Source organism: Alosa alosa, chromosome 4, assembly GCF_017589495.1.
Source record: "Alosa alosa isolate M-15738 ecotype Scorff River chromosome 4, AALO_Geno_1.1, whole genome shotgun sequence".
NCBI lineage: Eukaryota > Metazoa > Chordata > Actinopteri > Clupeiformes > Clupeidae > Alosa > Alosa alosa.
In genome coordinates this window covers 14,499,353-14,521,548 of record NC_063192.1, presented here as the reverse complement: position 1 = coordinate 14,521,548, position 22,196 = coordinate 14,499,353, and the positions used below count along the sequence as shown (strand labels likewise).

Genomic DNA, 22,196 nt, shown 5'->3' with positions numbered 1-22,196 from the left:
GGCCCGAAAGTTCATAATCCGCCCATGCTTTTGATTGCATGATGAAGTGTCATTATGTTAGCTGTCATTTAGTCATGCGTTTTGTTCCTTTCTCCTCCTAGGTAAAAGGACCTGGCTGGCCTGTATGCCATTCACTGAGAGCTTCTCAGTGTTCTTATCCTGAAGGTGATTTTGTACAAAAGCAAAAAGGGAAAGAAAATCATTCAGGGTGGCAATGACGGACTATAGTGCCGGTTGAAAAGCATGACTGTCCACTCTTTGTGTCTTTCTTTTCTTTCTTTCCATGTTCTCTTTCTCTCTCTCACTCTCTCTCCCTCACTTCTCATGTTATCACTATCACTGCCTCTCTCTCACTCTCTCTCCCTCACTTCTCATGTTATCACTATCACTGCCTCTCTCTCACTCTCTCCCTCCCTCGTATCCTATCCTTACCTTCTCATGTTATCACTATCCTCTCTCTCACTCTCCTCTTTCATGTTATCTGCACTTACCTCTTTCTCACCTCTCTTCTCATGTTATCACTATCACTGCCTCTCTCACTCTCTCTCCCTCACTTCTCATCATCACTATCCTGCCTCTTTCTCACTCTCTCCCCTCACTTCTCATGTTATCACTATCACCTCTTTCGCTCTCTCTCCCTCACTACTCTCTCCCTCCTCTTCCCTCTCATGTTATCACTATCACTGCCTCTTTCTCACTCTCTCTCCCTCACTTCTCATGTTATCACTATCACTGCCTCTCTCTCACTCTCTCTCCCTCACTTCTCATGTTATCACTATCACTGCCTCTCTCTCACTCTCTCTCCCTCACTTCTCATGTTATCACTATCACTGCCTCTTTCTCGCTCTCTCTCCCTCACTTCTCATGTTATCACTATCACTGCCTCTTTCTCGCTCTCTCTCCCTCACTTCTCATGTTATCACTATCACTGCCTCTCTCTCACTCTCTCATTCACACTCTTGTTTTCTTCTCCGTCTCACTCGCTTGTGGGGAAGGACAGCGAGAGTCCTAATGTGCTTCTGTCAGAGCACAGCCACTGGTAGAAGTGCTGTATAGTGTAGTGGAGTAGCGCCTGGATGTGTGTGTGTGTGTGTGTGTGTGTGTGTGTGTGTGTGTGTGTGTGTGTGTGTGTGTGTGTGTGTGTGTGGCGAAATTGCAGGAATCATCTCCGTTAGGCCTTTTATCTGTGAGCTCCTCGGAGACGAGGAACAGGAGACAGGGTGATCAGACGGGTCGCCGAGTATTGCCTGCCGTCTGAAGAAGAAGCACCTCCCGCTGCTCTCTCTCTCGCACACGCCGGTTTCAGCTCACGTACGATAGTGTTTGCTCTCGGCCAGCATGTTAGACGGGACTAAATATCTGAGAATTGGCAATCCTTTGGAGTGTCAATACCCTTTCCAACCTCTCTTTTCTTTTTGCCTCCCTCCCCTTTTCTCTCCCTCCCTCCCTCTCTCCTTCCCTCCCTCTCTCCCTCCCCTTTTCTCTCCCTCCCTCCCTCTCTCCTTCCCTCCCTCTCTCCCTCCCCTTTTCTCTCCCTCCCTCCCTCTCTCCTTCCCTCCCTCTCTCCCTCCCCTTCTTTCTTTTGTTGAATCTTTTTATTAAGCCAAACGAATTTGGCTCTGGAGGTCGTCTGATTTTATTTTCTCTCTCTCTCTCTCTTTCCCTCCTTTCCTCTCCCCCTCTATCTGTCCCTCTTTGGACCAAAAGCTTTTTTAAATGAAGCTCTGTCCTCCTTTCTAATGAGATACATTGACTTTTTGCTTGGCCTCACATTAGAGAGCAATGAAACGTGAACATTATATAAAAAATTAAAAAAAACACCATGGCTTTAAGTCCCGTGGTTGAGTCCTTATCTGTTCATTTAGGGATGTGAAGTAGTGGCGAGAGAGAGCAAAGGCCTAGAAACAAGCCAGCTGAACTTCAGACATCATTCCAAGCCAGGCACAGCCAGACACATCACTGCGTCTGCATTATTTTAGCTTGCTGGGTCAAACTAATTCAAAGAGTTTCTTCGAATCCAATTATTATCTCAAAATCCAATTAGATTGTGTATTTTGGCTGTCCCGCGCTGTTTAGTATTCATTTACTTGCACAATGCACACATACACACACACACGTGCACACACACACACACACACACACACACACACACACAAAGAAGAGAAAATAAGAAGACATGGTTGCTGAGTACTCCCACGCTGTCACTGAAGTCTGGACTTCTCTGTTGTCTGTGTGTGTGTGTGTGTGTGTGTGTGTGTGTGTGTGTATCAGTCCAGTGGTCGTGCAAGTGCTGCTCAAGTGTTAAGTCTGTCAGTCGCCTCAGTTTGCCTCAGTGCCCCCAAAGCAAGTGCTGGACTTCAACTCCATTAAGCAGGCAGGCAGAAGGCTCTCTGTCTCCTTCACTCTCCTCTGCCCTCCTCTCCTCTCCTCCCCTCTGTTCTCATCTCCTTACCTTTCCTATCATCTCCTCTCATCTCCTCTCCTCTGCTCTCCTCTCCTCTGATCTCCTCTCCTTCTATTCTCTTCTTCTCTGTTCTCCTCTCCTCTCTTCTCCTCTATTCTCCTCTGTTCTCCTCTCTTCTTCTCTGTTCTCCTCTCCTCTGTTCTCCTCTCTTCTCCTCTGTTCTCCTCTCCTCTCTTCTCCTCTCCTCTCCTCTCTTCTCCTCTCTTCTCCTCTTCTCCTCTCTTCTCCTCTCTTCTCCTCTGTTCTCCTCTCCTCTCTTCTCCTCTTCTCTCCTCTGTTCTCCTCTCCTCTCTTCTCCTCTCTTCTCCTCTCTTTTCCTCTGTTCTCCTCTGTTCTCCTCTCCTCTCCTCTCTTCTCCTCTCCTCTCTTCTCCTCTCCTCTCTTCTGCTCTCTTCTCCTCTGTTCTCTTCTCCTCTCTTCTCCTCAGTTCTCCTCTATTCTGCTCTCATCTCCTATTCTCTGCTCTCCTCTCTGCTGGGCTGTTTTACGACTTCATATATTTTGGCCTTTTTTAAACTTCCTGTTATAGCAGCAAAATTATTTAGTAGAAAAGAAGCAACAAAGCAAAAAGAGTATTGTTTTCATCACTATGGTTCAAACCATTTCCATACACTTATCGTATATTTAAAGTAATTCCAGGCAAGGGCATGATTAAGCGCCCTTAACATCAACATCAATATCCTGCATATTTTAGCCTGCATATACATAATGGAAGGCTATGTCATTTCCAAAAATCCTAAGCTTATTTGCATCCAAAAATATATATTGCATGTACAAAAATAAAATAGATTTTCATTTAGTCCATTACCCATATCAACCCAACAATTCATTTACATAGAAAAACATACTCAAAAATATACTCTATTTACAAAAATATACTCCAGATACCGGTACACATCTTATCCCAAGAAATCAAGTATCTCATTCAGACCATATGGTTCTACTGTGTTGAGTTCATGTATCCAAAAGGCCTCTCTCTGCAAAGGTTGTTTGATTAAATTACATTCTCATGGTTGGGGTTTGATCCTCTCAATACCTATACATTTGAGGGTAGTGGCTGGTCCATGATTCTTATCTCTGTAATGCCTTGCGATTGCATAATCAAAGTTACCATTTCTGATTGCTGCTTTATGTTCCGAAATTCTTAATTTTAAATTGCGTTTTGTTTGGCCTATGTACATTAGTCCAAAAGGACATTTTAAAGGAAAATTCCGGTATAGCACTTTGAGTCCCTTTTCTGGTTTGTTTTGGATGAACTAGAGTGGTGGACACCGAAATTTTGATGATTGATCCTGTCTCGACTTTTCTGACTCGTTTTGAATCTTCGACTTGCCTACAGGCATGCACAAACATGTCCTAAAACAACCCTTAACGTTGGTTTTCAAAACTGTGCAACTCACCGAGTGGTTAGTGGTGTTACACAGTTTCTGTAGTGTTTTATTTGGCATTTTGTAAAATCCCATTGATTTCTGTTGGAAGACTCATTGCACGTTGATATTACTGCGCCACTGGAAACGGAAACGGGGGCTGTTTACATTTGGTTGTAGTCTTTCTGCGAGACCTTCTTTTACTGTCTATGCTTCAGGCTCAAATATTGAGCGGAAGTTTATATGCGGTTGTGAGGTGTCTGAAAAAATAGTTCCACATTAGCAAATAAGACAGCTGGAAATCATACATTGCGCCGATATATTTGATTTTAATAATCAACGAATACCACTAACCACTCGGTGAGTTGCACAGTTTTGAAAATGAACGTTAAGGGTTGTTTTAACGGCATGTTTGTGCATTCCTGTAGGTAGCCACTCTGAAGCAGTAAAGGCGATTCAAAACAAGTCAGAAAAGTCGAGACAGGACCAATCGTCAAACTTTCGGTGTCCACCACTCTAGTTCATCCAAAACAAACCAGAAAAGGGACTCAAAGGGACTGCTAAATACTGGAATTTTCCTTTAACATATAGATCACGAGTTGAGAGGCAATTAGTAAAATCTTTAATTTCATATTTCTTGCCAGAATGTGGGGTGGCTAAAAGATTTTGTGTCAAATGTATTTGAACATTTCCCACATCTATAATTGCCATATACCTGTTGGGCAAGCCAATTCTTCTTAGGGGATTTCTGAAATGTCGAGCTGACCACCATGTCTTTAATGTTTTTGCCTCTTTTAAAACAGAAGCGAGGTTTTAAAGAGGACAGGTGACTAAGGCTGGGGTCACATTTTAAAACTTCCCAATGTGTGTTTACAATTTGTTTAATCTGTTTGGAAGCTGTACAATATTCCGACACGAAGGTTACCTGTCTTCGTGTCGTATCGTTTGGTCGATGAGGGTCTGATCATATCCTCTTTGAATGAAGCGTTGGGACATTTCTTTGACTTTAATTTCGTAATCATTTTCGTCACTGCATATTCTTTTCAATCTTATAAACTGTCCATATGGAATGTGTTTAATGGTATGGTCAGGATGGTAACTTGATGCATGCAAGATAGTATTCCTATCAGTACTCTTTCTAAAGAGCGATGTCTCTAATTTCCTGTTTGCATCTGTAGGTCAAGAAAATGTATTTTGTCACAACTATGCTCCATAGTGAAGCAGAAAGATGGATGAGTACCATTGATATGATCATTAAAGTTCAACAATTGTTCCTCAGAAACCACAAATATTACCAAAATGTCAATGTTAAGCAAATAAATTGCTTAAAAAACAGGATATTGTCTTTAAATGGGTTGTTGTAAGGTAAAAATTCATGGCCTCCAATCCACCCTCATGACCAAAAGTTACAAGGAAAGACTTTTCTGGTATATATAAATCATCCAGCAACTTCAAAACTGTCACGGTTAGTTGGGGAGAGCTGGACCGAAGCGCAAGTCAAGACAAGACGAGATGAGGTAACCTTGGGAAACCAGGAATCTTTAATGAGACCAGGGGGGTATTCCAAGTACATGGTTTAGTGAAAAACCTGGGTAAGTTAACTCAGAGTAAGTGCTAAACCTCCTACAACAAGAGCCCTATGGCATTGTTTAGTCAGGAGAATGAAGCCATATAGCTCTTCCATTAGGAGGTTTACCTCTTACTCTGAGTTAACTTACTCAGGTTTGTCACTAAACCATGTACTTGGAATACCCCCCTGAACTAACCGCGTGTAACACTACACAAAACAACTAATAACCGACGAAGACTGAGGGGAGACAGAGGGTTTAAATACACAGGGCACAGGTGAACAAGGAACAAGAGACAGGTGGAGACCATAATTAAACTAACAGACTAATGAGAATCAGGTGAGGGGCGGAGACACAGGCATAGGAAACAGATGCATGACAAAACAAACAAAGGAACACATGGAACAGGAAGTAAACAAGAGGAGCAGACATGATGGAAAAACACTAAACAGGGAAAACAGGGGCCTGTACTACGAAGCGGGGTTTCTGGCTTATCTGGGTAACCGAGAGTAACTTGATCCGTGTGGCGTAACTTCCGATTAACCCATACTACGAAGGTGGATAGGTTTTAACCGAGGTATGCTGCCATGGCAATTTACGCTGAATCTCAAACCTGCTCCGACCAGGTTATGTTCTTGGTTAACCCGAGGTTTCCGTTAACCACACCCTTTATAAGTACCACCCTCCACTAACAATTTCTCCCGAGACATGTCGGCGCCTGGATGATCCATACGACATTGGAGCGCAAATCGTGAGGGACTCTCTTCTGAGGGCTTAGGGTTTTAGAGGCGCCAGAAAATATATATATAGCCTACGGACGATATTTTCTATGAAGATATAGATTGTCAGCCGAGGGAATTCGTTATCTTTGTCAGATGATCTAGGAAGGCGTCTCATACCAATGCCCGTGACGTGGACATTCATGTATTCAATCGGTGATGCAAGAATACTGTATGTCCGAAAAATAAATCGGACATAGGCCTACAGTATGCTGAACATCTGAGCAAGAATAGCCTACAATAAATCGGACATAGCCTACAGTAGGCCTAATAAATAAAAATCACCATTTTAACAAACTTGTTGAATTGAATGTCATATTACTGTACCCTGCACATAAAGGCTACATGTTTTCATAATTAAGAAATATTAATGCAAGCTATAACTATATAAACCTACTATTCTGAATAATGTTTTTGTGTTTCATTTTCACCTGCTGCCATGTGTGTTTGGCAATGGTGTTGCATCTGAAATGTTCACAGGATTAGGCATACACTAAATCAGTCAATGGGGGCTACTTAAACATTCAATTATCCTTATTACAGTAATCTATATGCCCACTTCTGAATTGGGTTGCATCTGTAGGCCTTTCTATGAACTCAAATTAGGCTATTTAATTATTTCAACTAATTTCAGACATTCCGTAAAGCTACTAATCCTCCGTAACACATATTTGAAGAACATGTGGAATAAAACTTTACTTTTAGGCATTTAGGCTACCCGATCTGTAATACGTTGCCAACAGCCTTGCTTTTGCTCACCGCCGACGTATTTGATTTTTGTCGAGAGTGGGTTTTAATTCCTCATAACTTGTCATAATAATTGTGCATTCCCTCATCCGTAAAATAAGGTGATCGCGTCATCATTGAAAGTGGTGACTTATGCTGCAACCCGCCCTATGTGAACGCCACAGGTTAACCCCCGCTCAACAAATCAACTTCATAATCAGCGGCAGAAAATACCGATTAACACCACTTAAGATAACCAGGTTTTGTCAAACCTGGTTTAACAAAGTAACCCTGGGTTACATCTGGGTAGGTTAAGCCCTTCGTAGTACAGGCCCCAGAACAGGGGGTATTCGAAGTGGTTTAGTGACAAACCTGGGTTAGTTAACTCAGAGTAGGTGGTAAACCTCTAATAGAAGAGCTGTATGGCTTCATTCTCCCAACAAAACAATACCATAGGGCTCTTGTTGTAGGAGGTTTACCACTTTACTCTGAGTTAACTTACCCAGGTTTATCACTAAACCACGTACTTGGAATACCCCCCAGGAACGGTAACCTGACCCTAGCCAGATGAATTTTGTTCCGCTTAGCTCCGCCTAGCTTCACTCACATCCATCTGGGACCTCTTCCATTGAGAGAAAGATTTCTGCAACCGATTTTATGGTACAGCCAATCAGGACGCAGGGCGGGAGTTTCATAGATGTGACATAGCATAGAAGCGACTGTGAGACTGTTATTAGCGTCACGGGTTGGCTTCGATGTAAGTGGTTGAAGTAGCACGTCAATAGATAACGGACAAGTGGATTATTCAATCATATGCAAGCATTTTTTGATTAGGCCCAGCCTTCTGAAGCAACACTTCAATGGATCGGTTCCAGATGGATGAGTGGAGCTAGGCGGAGCGAAATTCATCTGGCTAGGGTCAGGTTACAGGAACGGACCCTTACAAAAGCATCTCTGGTATCAGCAATGTAAGAAGGAAGAGTTTGTAGGGAAGCCTGAGGAAGGGCTGTAAGGGCTTGAAACGTTACCAATAAAAAAATATTTAAATGGGAGCTCTCCAGTGTGCGGATCTTCACTTTTCCTAGAGTTTGTACTATTACCTTAAGACAAAAGACACAAATTGGGACAGGTGTTCAGACAGAGAATCTTTACTTGCTACTATAGGTCTCCCTGGGGGATTTTCTATTTTTTTATGGATTTTCGGTAGCAAGTAAGACAGGAGTGACCGGATGTTCAGTTTTTAAGAATTCATATTGACTTTTTGCTAACCATTTATTTTCCAGAGCATTAAAGGTAAACTATGCAGTATTGGCAATTTCCTTACTGTTTTCTCGTTTTTTTCTTCTTTTTCGCTGGCTTTGTCATGACGTATGTCTGAGAAACTCCATCGCTACCTTTTTCTAGCCGGTGCCTGGCGTGTATGTGTATTTGAATGCAGTAAAGCAATTCGTTACACTCGTTATATTTCCTGACACTCACAGGCGCTAGGGGGAAGCGAGACGGCCACCATTCGACCCGAAAAAAGTCATATAACCATTCCAATGACTCTGAAGCTGTTAACTCATTGAATGCCAAGCTGTTTTCGGAAGCTTTGTCCTAGAGTGCCAGCAATCTAGACCATTGTTGATGATTTTTGTACAGCCACAGCATATTCTGTGTTATAGCTATTGTGTCTACACGCCTCTGTTCTTGAGAAATCCCAAGCTAAACAGTGGCTAGTTTTCATCAAAATCGCTGTTTTTTTTTAGAAATGGAGATGTAACGTCTTTCATAAATTATAAAGTGCATGCGTCACTGATTCGACCCAAAGCGGCAACCGAGTTATGATAAAATGTCCAGATAAAATGTCCAGATTGTGCGTTTTCATGAGTTTTCGATCGTCATATATTTCATTTCTATTCATCACAGAGTTCCCAAAATCACATATACATGTAAGGTGTGTTAGAGTGTCTAGTTTCGTAATTTAAAAAAAAAGGCTAAAAACGTAACATTACGTTTTTGGCACTCAACGCATGGGAAGGAAGGCACTCTATGAGTTAAAGGAAGGTAAATTAAGCGAAAAAACTTGCATATTAAGCTAAAAAACCTGCATAGTGTGCCTTTAAGTAGCAATGCATCCCATGTTCATGTATTTCTCAACTGGGGTCTGTGGTAGTTGTTCATAAAAACTAATGTTGCAGCCAAACCATATGGTCTGAATGAGGTAGGCCTACTTGATCTAAGTGTATTTTTAGGATAAGGTGTATATATAGAGTATATTTTCGTAAATAGAGTATATTTTTGTATAGAGTATATTTTTCTATGTAAATTAATTGTTGGGGGTTGATATGGGTAATTAGTCCAGGCAAAGTAGCGTTTTACGACAGACTAATTGTAAAATAATTTTTTGCAGCTTAGATCATTTCTATGAGGTGTCCACAGGACAACATACTAAAAGTCCTAAGAAATCCTAGTTGAGGAAATATGTTAAATTCTCATCCATCCAAGATGTGTGCCAATAAGACCAGGCAACAACACACCCCAATTGGGCTATTTTATTCCTTTACTCCTATCAAAATGAAACTTTACACAATTAAAGTACCCATGAAAAGTAAAAATGTTTGTTTTACAAGTTTCTTAGAAAATGAATTGTAATATGCAAATGAGCTATACACTAATCGAATATGCCCAAAATACAACCAAATAGGCTTAATTGTTTCTTTTACTCCTACCACAATAAAACTTTACATAGTGAAAGTATACATGAAAAGTAACTTTTTGTATTACAAGTTTCTTTTGAAATTAATTTGAATTTGCCTGAACTAAATGGCCTAAATGAAAATCTATTGTATTTTTGTACATGCAATGTATATTTTTGGATGCAGATAAGCTTAAGATTTTTGGAAATGACATAGCCTTTCTATATGTATATGCAGGCTAAAATATGCAGGATATTGATGTTGATTGACGACATTTATTGTAATCTTTGGTTTTGTGGGTCAGTTGTGTTAGAGTGTGGAGTACTCTCACTGGGTCTGGTGCGGTCATGTGATGATGTTACCACCTATTTCACCTGCGGGTGTCAGATTGACTGTGAACGTGAACCTGAAGAAGCAAACTGCAAAACGTGTTGTTCACGCAAATAAGGTCAGCAAAAATATATCCTCCAGTGTGAGGTATACTTGTTTTTGACAGCACAAAATAGCTTTAGATCATATACGAGACACTCTGCTCATTGCCTGACTTCATTCATCATTGAAATCATGGCCCACTGTGTCAGCGAACCAATGGCTTTGTGTATGACTCAGTAAAACAAATAGACCCATCATGTTAACCTGACAAAACGCAACAAAATGTTTTTTTCTGGAATTGGTCTCGGAGCTTTGCATAAGGCATACACATGATGGCAGGGGGAGCAGCCTGCATGGCACCGCGTCCGTTTGCCCTGACTGCTGCTGGCATATGATGACAGTGTGAAGCATCCCAGGCTGACGGCAGTGCCCAGGTAAAATGGTGATGGCAAATTGAAGAACACAGGTGCAGGAGGTAATGAGGTTAAATGAGGCCCTTATTTCACTTGTCATCGTTAGTGCTCCTAGTGTGATATCTGCCTGTCAACCAGAAAATTTTAGGTAAATGGTAGCTAATGGCAACATCAGTTTGGCTGTTTGAAAGGCCCATTGGTTAATTTGTGGTCTGTAGAGGAAAGCCTCCCTAAAGGAAGTCTGACCCGCATGTGCCTAGAAAGTACCAGAAAACAATACACTACTTAGAAACACAGATTCCAGTTACCATAACTGTTTTAACCAAACAAATAATGTTCAGCTTAGCTGATTTGTTTGGTCTGGGATGATGGTCTTGGCATGAGTCTAACATAACATGACTATTAGTTTCAAAGCACTGTTGAGAGATTGTAGCTTGGAGATTCTCAGAACAATAAAAAGGATAACAGCCCTGAAACGAATATAAGGTTTAATGTGGTATACAAAACATGTTATGGTATGTAAATGTACTATATGATGATACGATTTTACATTATATATTATGTTACATAACATAACGATTGTTCTGGACAACTCTAAGACACAATCATTTTTATACGTTTTTGTAAGGAGACAGGACTTCTCAACATATAGGTTAATTAAATAGGATTTCAGATTTCTGCAGAAATAAGTCAATGGCAGAACAAAAGTCCTGGCCTCTGGCATACATTCTTACGAGACCATAATAGACAGACATAAAAAGCGATGTGTCTCATTTACATGTCTTTATGATTTGTTTATGCCACATGTTACAGATGCTGTGGTTCATGGAGCCCTAATTAGCATATGATTCTGATGCAGACAACCTGCAGTACCCTGATATATGACAGAATGAGCTGTAGGGTACTGACGAGTCTCTCTTCCTATCTATTAGCTATGTCAGGAACATCATGACAGCATGACAAACATTGAATCAAACAAGATTTGGAAACTAGTATCAATACTTGCTGTTGTTGAATAAATTGGCAAATAAAAAAAAAAAATTCACTAAAGCACCTTATGCAGTTTCCTGCCATAAATAACTGTGTGCTGTACATGCAGTTACAAAAAAGCCATATGACACTGTGAACCTGAAATAGCTTTGTTCAGCTTGTAGCTTTTTTTGTAAGGTCTTCTGCATGATGCCTTAATGCTTGCTGTTGGTCCGCTGCACTCCCATGGTCTGTTGAGCATGCTCCATGTTAATAGAGGATGCTTGGTGACCCATGACTTTAGCCACATATGACTAAACCCATGCTTGGAGTGACTTGTTACATTGGGATCAGACTGTGAAAAATGTATAGGTTTATAGTAGTAATATGCCATGACAATAAGTGTGTGAATGTGTGTGTGTGTTTATGTATCAGCATACATGTGTGTGTGTGTGTGTGTGTGTATCAGTGTGTGTGTGAGTGTGCATCACCATGTGCATCAGTGCACATGTGTGTGTGTGTGTGTGTGTGTGTGTGTGTGTGTGTGTGTCAGCATGTGCGTGTGCATCACCATGTGCATCAGTGCACGTGTGTGTGTGTGTGTGTGTGTGTGTGTATCAGCATGTGCGTGTGAAAAATGGTTTATAGTAGTAATATTCCATGACAATAAGTGTGTGAATGTGTGTGTGTGTGTGTGTGTGTGTGTGTGTGTGTGTGTGTGTGTGTGTTACATTTCTATAAAGATTGAAGGATTTAGAGGTTAAGTATATTTGGGGGAGGCTATTTGTCTCCTTCTCTGTGTGTAGGCTGAAACATTTCCACCTCCCCCTAAACCCAATCTCCATCTACATTCAGAGCATTGTGAATGGGGTGTCTCTGGTCATTGTTAGTGTGTCGCCATGCATGTGATAGGTTATGGATTGGAGCTTTGCAACATGTTTGAGTAATGTGCATGCTCTAATGGGCTGGGCCTTCATAGAGATGGATGAGAGGGCGAAAGATGGATGTTGTCCTTTCTCCACAATTAAACTGTAAGGTTTGTTCTTCTCCCCTGACTGATGGCAGTAGTGCCCTTGATATGCATAGCAGGGGGGTGGGTGGTGGGGCGAAGAGAGGGGTTTCTTTTTTGGACAAAATAAAAAATCATGAGCTTTTCATCAGGCTGTTTGTCTACCTAGTCCTTGGAGGCCACAGGCCTCGCTACGAGGCAAGAAGGGGCGAGTTCATCTCCCTGCTCTCCGCTGCCACTTGCTCTCTTTCCCCCTGTTCTTTCCCTTTTTTCTCTTTTCTTTTTTTCTTCTCCCCCACCGTTCTGTGTGCCTCTGACTTTTAGCCCCCGTGTCTGGTCTGTCAGAAGCAGAGCGCGGAAGCACTGCTCCCTCCCCTGTCACTTTAGACTGCATTTAGCCTGCGTCGCATTCTGAAGGCCTTCCGTCGCCTTTCTTTGAACTGCCATTTTCATTTTCGTCGTATTGGGAGGGCGGGCAGGGATGGGGATGGGGAGGGGAGGTGGGGGGTGTTGTGTGTGCAGGGGGGGTATTTTCAGTGGAAACTCTCTCTCTCTCTCTCTCTCTCTCTCTCCCTCTGCTCTCTTTAGTTGTCTGAAGCGATTGTTTCAGAGCAGGATCAGAGGATGTATCATATTATTCTCCAGTAAGGCCGTCCTCATGCTGGGATTTAAGCGGAGCGCTGGGAATACAGTGTGAAACGCTCGCCGCATGTCAAGCTTTCATATGGAGAGGGTGCGCTTGCTGCTTCTGAAGCATTATGTTCTCTCTCTCTCTCTCACACTCTGTCTGTCTCATGCAGACACAAATGCAGTAAATATTTTATGGACACGTATGTTATTTTTGCATTTTTCCCATCAGTGTTTGTAGTGCTGTTTATCTCAGAGCTAAATATTAATATGCTAAATGATCAACCCAGGCCGTCTATGTAGGCTTTGTGCCAGACAAGATGGTCAGTGTTACTCCAGCACAATGGCTATCTGTCTCTCTTTCACCCTCATCCTTTTCCTCTTTCTGTCTCTCCCTCGTTTCCTCTATCCATCTCCTGCTTCATTCTATCTGTTTATTTCTATCTAACTCACACTGCTTGTATTTGTTTATCAGCCTCTCTCTCCTCTTGTGTCCTCATCTCCCTTAGTCATTTCTCATCTCCCTATTTCCCTTTCCTCAGGATTGCCTGTCTTTCTTACACTGTTTTTCTCCTGTGTGTTTTCTCCCTCTCTCCCTCCCTTGATCCCTCCCTCCCTCCCCTCTCTCTCTCTCTCTCTCTCTCTCTCTCTCTCTCTCTCTCTCTCTCTCTCTCTCTCGACTACTGCGTTCATCACTCGGGGACTGTAACAGAGAAACTGTACTCTATCAAAATGTGCTCGGCCTTGTTTGGCCGTCTTTATGACTCTGACTCCTGACATGGTAAGGCTGGCAGCGCGGGCAGCCCTTGGCACGCCGCAAATCAATCTCCAAATGATAAAGCGGCTGAAGGAGTTCATTTGGGAGAGTGCCCGTATGCATGTGCTGTGTGGCACGCTACCTGGGCGTGCACAGTGCACACGCTGGGTTGAGTGAGTGACATGTGTTTTGATTCTTTTTTTAAGGTGGTGGCGGTGTGAAATGTGTGTGCGGTCACCATGGTGATAGAGCTCAGCTCAGGTGGCGTCATCGGGAGTATGTCCTGTACTGTATGTGAACCCTTCTGAAGGGCAGTCAATAATCGTGTCCTTTATGGCAGAGAAGATTCTAGAGCATTCTTCATATCAGTTTGTTGCATCCTGTCGATCGGAATATGGTGCACTGCGAGGTGCTTATTTGTTTAGATGTAGAGCTTTTTTTTCTGTGTTTGTGATTCTCAATGCCGCCGCTCAATATCCAAGCAACATATCTTATACCTAATGACCTAATAATATATTACCTATATTTCCATATTCTATGATGTCATCATTATTATTTTATGACTACATCCATGTTGCCTGGACACCTGATGAGGCAAAACACCCGACAGGAATGGGCTTAATTATGTGCTAATTTAGTGTCAATACTTAACATTAACATTACCTTTGGCGCAGCCTTACCAGGTCCAACACTCCTGAGCGCAGGTGTTATGGTACTTAGCCTTTCCCTTGTTATCTGCTTCGCCATGTTTTACAGTGGAAATCTTTTGGCCCCAAGTATTAATATTGCATAAGCGCAGCTTAGCCTTTTGTCGTCCCTGAAAGCCAAAGGGATGGGGTTTTAGCGCGGCCAGGTCGGGCACAGATGCATCTCCATGCGTCTCCTCAATCCATCTCCAGCGTCGCGGCTCTCGGGAGGCTAGCCTCACCTTGTTAGCCTTTTAATTAGCGGGAGCGGTTAATAGTGCTTCCCACAACTGCAGCTTCAGCACTTTCGGCCCGACTTAGTGTCACCCAATCAATATCCAGAGAGGCACAGAGAAAAAAGGACTCTATTGTTGGAGGGCTCCCCAGTATAGTCGGAGCCAGGGTGCCTTTTGCCAAAGCATTTTTCTTAAGAGGGAGAGAAGGAGAGGGGAAGAGAAATGAAGAAAAAAGAAGGAAATAAAGGAGGATAAAAAGCCAAATGTCTGACGCACCAAAATCTACTTTTCTCTTTCTCTGTTTATGTAAGGGGAAAGCCTCTCAGGATTCCACTCACACGCTGGAGCTGAAGAATGTTCTAGAGATTCCAGGAGAGGAGGGAGCCAGGGGGGTGGGGGGTTGGTGGACTAAAATCAAATCAGAAACCTCAGGCCTGCTTGGCAGATTCCATTGTTTGCTTATAGGCTTTCTCTCCCTCTCTTTCTCTTTTTCTCCCTCTCTCTCTCCCTCTCTCTGTCTCGCACGCTCGCTCGCTCGATCTCTCTGTCTCGCACGCTCTCTCTCTCCCTCTCTCTGTCTCGCACGCTCTCTCTCTCCCTCTCTCTGTCTCGCTCTCTCGCTCGATCTCTCTGTCTCTCCTTTTTCTTTCTTTCCTCCGGTCGTCGTCTTCCTTTTTTTTGTTTTGATTTAACGATGCAGCGCGAGTACTTAGCATTTAGATGACATGTTGGAGGAGAGGAGCCATAGATCAGCGGGCTGCTGTGGAGTGCTGTTCAGATAGCAGGCGCAGCACTCGGACAGACAGCGGCGAGGGCAGCAGAATACAGAGCACCAGCTCAACTCAGCTCAACTCAACACAGCCTAGCACTGCTTCAGGGCCAGAGAACAGACTGCTGGGAATGGCAATGGGGATGTGTGTTCTCTCTCTCTCTCTCTCTCTCTCTCTCTCTCTCTACACACACACACACACACACGCCTTCCTCCATGATACCCCCTTACACACATACACACACACACACAAATGTGTTCCTCCTCCACAAAACAAACACCCCTCATTCACAAACACCCCCTCACACAATCATGCATCTACCATATCACACACAACCCCCTCCATAAAGACAGACCCTAACACACACACACACACACACACACACACACAGAGTACATGACATTACATCTCAAAGCCTATTTGGGGAGCACAGCACAACATTTGTTTATATTAAGCCAAGCCCATCATGTTTCATGTATTATGCATGTCTTATGAATCCATTTTGGTGCAAACCACTTTTGACACCAAAATATATAAGTAGTAATAATATAAGTAGTAATATTTTATATTTTTGGGAGCCCTGCAGAGTTGGTGGGAATCCGAGACCAGATGTATCATCACTGATTTCTTCTTTTTGTTTTTATAATAAAAAAAATGCAAAATCGTTTGTAAGCCTGACAAAGACACGGTGTCAGTAGTCAGTAATCTCTTCCAAATGAAAGGTGTTAATTTCGGCTGGTAGTGAGGATATTGACATCTCAAAGCCACAAATGAACAGCCAGAGAAGAGAGTTAATAAAGGAAGTGCTGATAATCCTTTTCATTAACTTTGGAGACGTGTGTCAGAACTGCCACATGTTAAAAGCTCATTAGTGCTGGGGATCTCAGCCAAGCTGCAGGCCGGTGATCAACAGAGTTATAGGGCATTTTGTTCTCCCCAGACACCACCACACAACATGTTTCACGTCTAACGCTGACGAATTTTTGAATCTCTCCCGCAGCCTTTGCCTAAGGAGCCATCTTAAGAGAATCCTCGGAAACTACAGGGAGGTGAGTGTGCTTCTGCCTTAATAAGTGATAAGAGATGATGATTTTTTCCCCTTCTCTCTCCTGTACCTTTCTCTGTCTCTCCACCCACCCCCACCCCCCCTCATATGCTGACGGATGAGCCTGCAGGCTGCTCTCCGTTCCTGCTGGGTAACTGAAGAGAGAGCAGTGATGTAAACGTGGTAGCGAGCGAGAGAGAGAGAGAGGGAGAGAGAGAAAGAGAGGGAGGGAGGGAGACGGCGCTGAAATAGCATAGAGATCTTATCGTTTATCAGGGGCCAATTTTCGGCAGTCGCAATGATTAAGCTGTGTCAGGGGCGGCTTACCTGATCAGTGGTGGGGCAGAACAGGATTAGAGGGGAATATGGGGGCGCGGCAACGCAGGAGACGATGAGGTTGGGTGTGGGGTGGTGTGGTGAGGATGGGGATGGGGTGGGGATGAAGGAGATGAGGCGGGGCTGGGGCGTGGGGATGAAGGAGCTGAAGAGCCGCCCAGCGGCCTCCGAAGAGCCGCCCTCCGCCCCATAACCCATAACGGCTGCTTAACTGGCAGACGGAGCTGAGAGAGAGAGGGAGGGTGAGATAAGGTCGTCTTTAACAAGATAAATCTACATAACCAGCTGTTGTTTGTCAGCGCTGCTTACGTCCCACCGATCCCTGAGTGAGTGCGCCGAATGGGAAAGACTTGTTTGTTTGTTTCGTGTTGTTGTTTTTTTATTGTTGTTGTTGTCGTTGTTGTTAGGAGGGGAGGGGAGAACAGGAGTACAAGATTTATAATCTACACTTCCCTGCAAAGTGCTCAGCTTCAAATCCGTGACTCAAATCGTTTTGAGTTACACTTCAAGTCATATTTTATTTTATCTCCCCCTTTTCGGTAGAAATCTTTGAAGTGTGATTTATGTAGTGCAGCACAAAGTGTAGTCCAAGATGTTTCTTTTCCTCCTAAACTAAGCACGGGGCTGAAAGCTAAAGGACTAGCCTCTCTCTCAGTCACATCTGCAACATTTACACGCAAACCTAGACACGGTGGGCCAATTCTAAAACAGTGCATTTATGTGTAGGGTAAAGTCAGGTGAATGCACTGTCATTGCAAACCAGGCAGAAGAACGGTCTAGAACAGACCTGACATGGACCCAGATCCACTTCCAAGAGCCAACTGCCATCTAAGGAGCCCTCACACTTATCTTGATAGCTCCTTGGCTGCCACACTGCACTTGACACTCATTCAGTTACACCTGGAAAAGAAAGAAAAAAGCGCCTCCTCTGCTCACATTAAATGTTTTTCAATGTCAACATGCCTCAGTGTACAGGCACTTGACTCGGAAACAGCATGTGCTCTGCGGCCAGCCTGGGAATGGGACCTGTTCCTTGTTAGTGAAGCCTTCAGCCTGTTATGGCACTGTAGCTGAACAATGGGGTCTGCTGCTGCCGCAGCTGGATATTAACCAGAGAATTATGGGTTGGGCTAAAACTTGTTGCTTCTATTGATTTCTCTGGTTGTAACTGAGAAAACAGAATGAATCACAGGCAATTACCAGAGACAGGGAAACAGGGAAATTGGGTGTGTCATAGATATTTATTTGCGAGGCAGAGTTTCAGATCTGAGAGATTCAGTAGAGTCCCCTCCAAAATCATACTGTAGCCCTGTAAAAGATTCATGTGAGCAATCCAATGCATTGACTTAACAAACTTTCTCAGTAAATTATTCATCTGCATGCCAATGTATATTTTGTTGGACCGCTTATATGAAATACTGGATGCACAGTGATTCATGTATAACACAATGATCACTTAGACTCTCAGCTATAAAGCATTACAACCCAGCTAATGATAAATAAACTCTTCATAATGTGACTCATCGCGATTTTAAAGGTGGTCGGCTAAATATGGCCGATATTTGTGCCACTGCCACAAATATCACCTAAGTGGGAATATTTCCTCCAGCCATAGTTTGCAGATGAATAATTCAAATCCTTGCATATTCCAAGTACCACTGAATAAATATGTATAAGTCTTCTAATTGTGCTCATTGCAGATGTCACTGAGACTGATCTCTTCAATCTGTATTACAATAATTTACCCTTAAGGGTAACTATTTTACTAGTTAATTCTAGAGAGCCCATTGGATTCTAGACCTTTATTCATGCATGTGGAAGAGGTGTCATGATTTAATAAACCAAAAGCTATAGACTGTCTCCTCCAAGCACTTTTTGGGGACTTTCTGTGTGTTTGAACTTTTTGATTTTGGCTGAGGAACATGGAGACAGACCATGGCCGGATCTAGAATAGAGAATATTTCTTCTGCCCCACCTAATTGGTCAATTTTAATTGACAGCTATTGAATCTGCCAATCACACTTTTCTAATTCGTCCGTCTGAATTTCGAGAGTGCTGATTTGCTGGTTGGATAGTATAAATAAGCTACCGGAGCAGCAGCGACACGTTCCCCTACCATTCCACACTGAGTGCATCACTTGCTGTTTCATACTTCAGTAGAGAGGGCTTAGCTATATTTCCATAAAGGTTATAGGCTACTAGATGTAATGTAGATTATTGTTGCTGGTTTAAATAAAGACCTTTTTTGTATTATTCTCGTTTGAATAAGGTTTGTTTTTAGCTAATGTGCATGTTAGCTTTCTAAGGTGATCTAGCCAGTTAGTTTGTTAACATTGGTCATTCATTCAACTGTGTTATAAGCAGGGTGGGAATTTTACGGCGGCCACGTCGTTGCCCCTTGCGTTGGCCGTGATGTCCCTTTGAAAATCGGAGGTTCACAGGCCACTGTGGCCTTGGTGCCCATTTCTTTCTATATTCTGCTTTGCATCCCACTAGCGATTTTTATTCAGCCTATGGCCTGATTAAGCTTAGCATTCACAACGCAAATTAATTTAGCCTATGTCTTTTACGCAGTGGAGAATGTGACAGCGCATGGCAAGAAAGAAAGTGCGTCCAAATTCACGCCTTCTTTGCTGAAATAGCCTATACTCCGATAGCCTACTCTTCACAAATATATTACATGTATCACATCACACGAAAGAGCTTTTTCTCAGCTTTTAAACGATGTTGGCCGCAAGTTGTGGTAAACGGTTCGCGAGAAAAGTAACTAATTATGACTGCCGCGCAGCAAAGCGGCGGTCATATAGGTTTAGTCAGATTTTTTTTTTTTTTTTTTTTCTTTTTTCGCATGCCCAAATTTCCGTCAATGATTCCCGGGACACTGAAAGACCGGGGTACACGAAACTTGGTGGGCATGTAACCCCACATGGATAGCATGGAACCATCACCAGTTTTCTGTGAATATCTCGAAAACCGTAGGGTTTAGGAGGACCTTTTTTTTTTTGTATGTTGATCTCAAGGGGCCATGTCAACCCATTCCATAACCACTCATTTCATGTATAGCGCCATCTAGTTAAACACAAAAAAGTAAAAATGAGGTGTTGTAATTGAAGGTATCTGTGACCTAACATAGTCAAAACTGCACGAAATTGGAATTGTAGGATCATTATGACACCCTCTGTATGCACGCCAAGTTTTGTGGAATTCCGTTCATGGGGGCCACACAATAAATTAATTTATGTTACTATACACCAACTGGCCTGTAGGTGGCGGAGACAGTTTTCTGTGAATATCTCGATAACCGTAGGGCCTAGGAGGTCCACCTTTTTATGTATGTTGGTCTTAAGGGGCATGTCAACCCATCCCATTACCACTTATTTCATGTATAGCGCCACCTAGTTAAAAAAATTAAAAGCAAAAAATTAGGTGTTTTCATCACAATATCTCTGGCTGACAAGGTCAAAACTGCACGAAATTAAAAGTGTAGGATCATTATGACACCCTCCGAATGCATGCCAAGTTTTGTGTACTTTCGTTCATGGGGGCCTTACAATAAAATAATTTATGTGTACATTTAGTGACGTACACCAACAAGGATTCCCGGACACTGAAAGACCGGGTACACAAAACTTGGTGGGCATGTACCCCCACATGGATAGCATGGAACCGTCATTCTTCGTTTTGATCTGTAGCCCCCCCCGCTGGACTGGACCCCAAAAGGAGGGTAGGCAGACACAGTTCTCTGTGAATATCTTGAGAACTGTAGGGCCTAGGATGACCAATTTTTTTCCTCAGTATGTTTGCCTCCAGGGGTCATGTTAACCCATTCCATGTGCACACATGTGCATAAACAGATACACACGCACACACATACATTTACAGTAATCATAATGTGATGACACATACTCACACAGTAGACATATGTACGCATGCATGCACATGCACAAACACACATACACAGGCAAACACACAAGCACGCACATACACACACACACACACCCCACACACATAAACATAAATTTGTACACGCACACATGCACATAATTCAAGAAAATTTCCCGTCATCTACTCCCTGAATTTTTGGTCATTGATACCCGGACACCGAACCACCGGGTACATGAAATTTGGTGGGTATGTAGCCCCACTAGACTTTTACGAAAAATTTAATTTCGTCCCCGGGACCACCACCAACCAACCCCGTGTTGGGCCCCCCTGAACCGCAAAAAAAAAACAGTTTTTCCTAAATAACTACCTGAACCGTGGCACTGAGGATGAAGAACTGAAGCATCTTTTATGGTATGTTGGTCTCAAGGGCCCACATCAACCTGGCTCATAATCACTCATTTGTGATTTGCACCCCCACCCCCTCGTAAAAATGAAAATGCAATATTATTCTGCTTTAATCGCCCCTATCTTCAGTTAAGATGTTCAGAACTGCACCAAATTTTATGTGTATGATTGACCTGGCATTCTCCGGGGGTATGCCAAGTTTCAGAGAATTTCATCCATGGGGGTCTAAAAAATTAGGTTATGTTTACATTTAGTGACTGTACACTCATTGGCCTGTAAATGGCGGTGCACACATATACACATGCACACACACAGGCACCCACATACTATCGGTATTAGAACGGCCGATACATAATTACAAATTCAGTAGGATTAAAAGAAAGCCAAAATAAATATTCATCATCATCATCATCATGGCTGCATTTTCTGTATTGGCGAAGTAGTCGCTTTGTCCACTAGATGGCGATCGTTGCAGTGAGACGTAATTTTGTTGGAAGTTAAAAGTGGGTTGGAAAAACAATGGACGCTTCATACAAGGACTGTAATTTACCGCAGCGAACATCTAATAAGGATAGGGCGATGTTCACATGAAGTGTAATTCCCATTTCTTCTTGAAGCCGAAATAAATCTGAGGATGTTTATCGGACATGCTTGGTTTTACTGCAGGTAATGCTAATCTTGTAATATCAATAAGGACCTAGGTAATGTTACCGTTAGCGTTGGTTGAGTGATGGAGGCATTTGATTTATTGCATTTGTAGAAAACTATAAATGCAGTTATACCAAGCAAATGTATAGCAGCACTGTTTGTATCTTTTCGACTGTCATTTATTGCACGTGCTACAAAATCATTCTGTGCAATGGAAGATTTACCAATGTTACACCGGGTCTGATACAGTTTTGCCTATACATCGTGAGACGCCTGTTTATTTTGTTTTTAAGTGCGTGCAGGGTGTGAGAGGGGAATCGATGTGCTTTGATTACAGCTTGGTAGTTGTAGTCTGTGAAATTAAAAAGCACGCGTGTGTAAAGTATCCAAACAATGACACCTTCATTTCATTATGGCTGCTTTAGCAAAACACCTTAAGCTACTGTGTAGTGGGTC

General features: G+C 42.8%; 1 protein-coding gene across 1 annotated transcript in view; it reads left to right on the top strand.

Moving 5' to 3' along the window:
• Positions 1–22,196, top strand: part of tafa5l (TAFA chemokine like family member 5, like) — a 51,058-nt gene that overhangs the window by 26,132 nt on the left and 2,730 nt on the right. The window contains exon 5 of the mRNA XM_048242328.1: positions 16,422–16,470. Coding sequence (XP_048098285.1) covers positions 16,422–16,445 — 24 coding nt within the window. The 3' untranslated portion in view covers positions 16,446–16,470. The remainder of the gene's footprint in view (positions 1–16,421; positions 16,471–22,196) is intronic.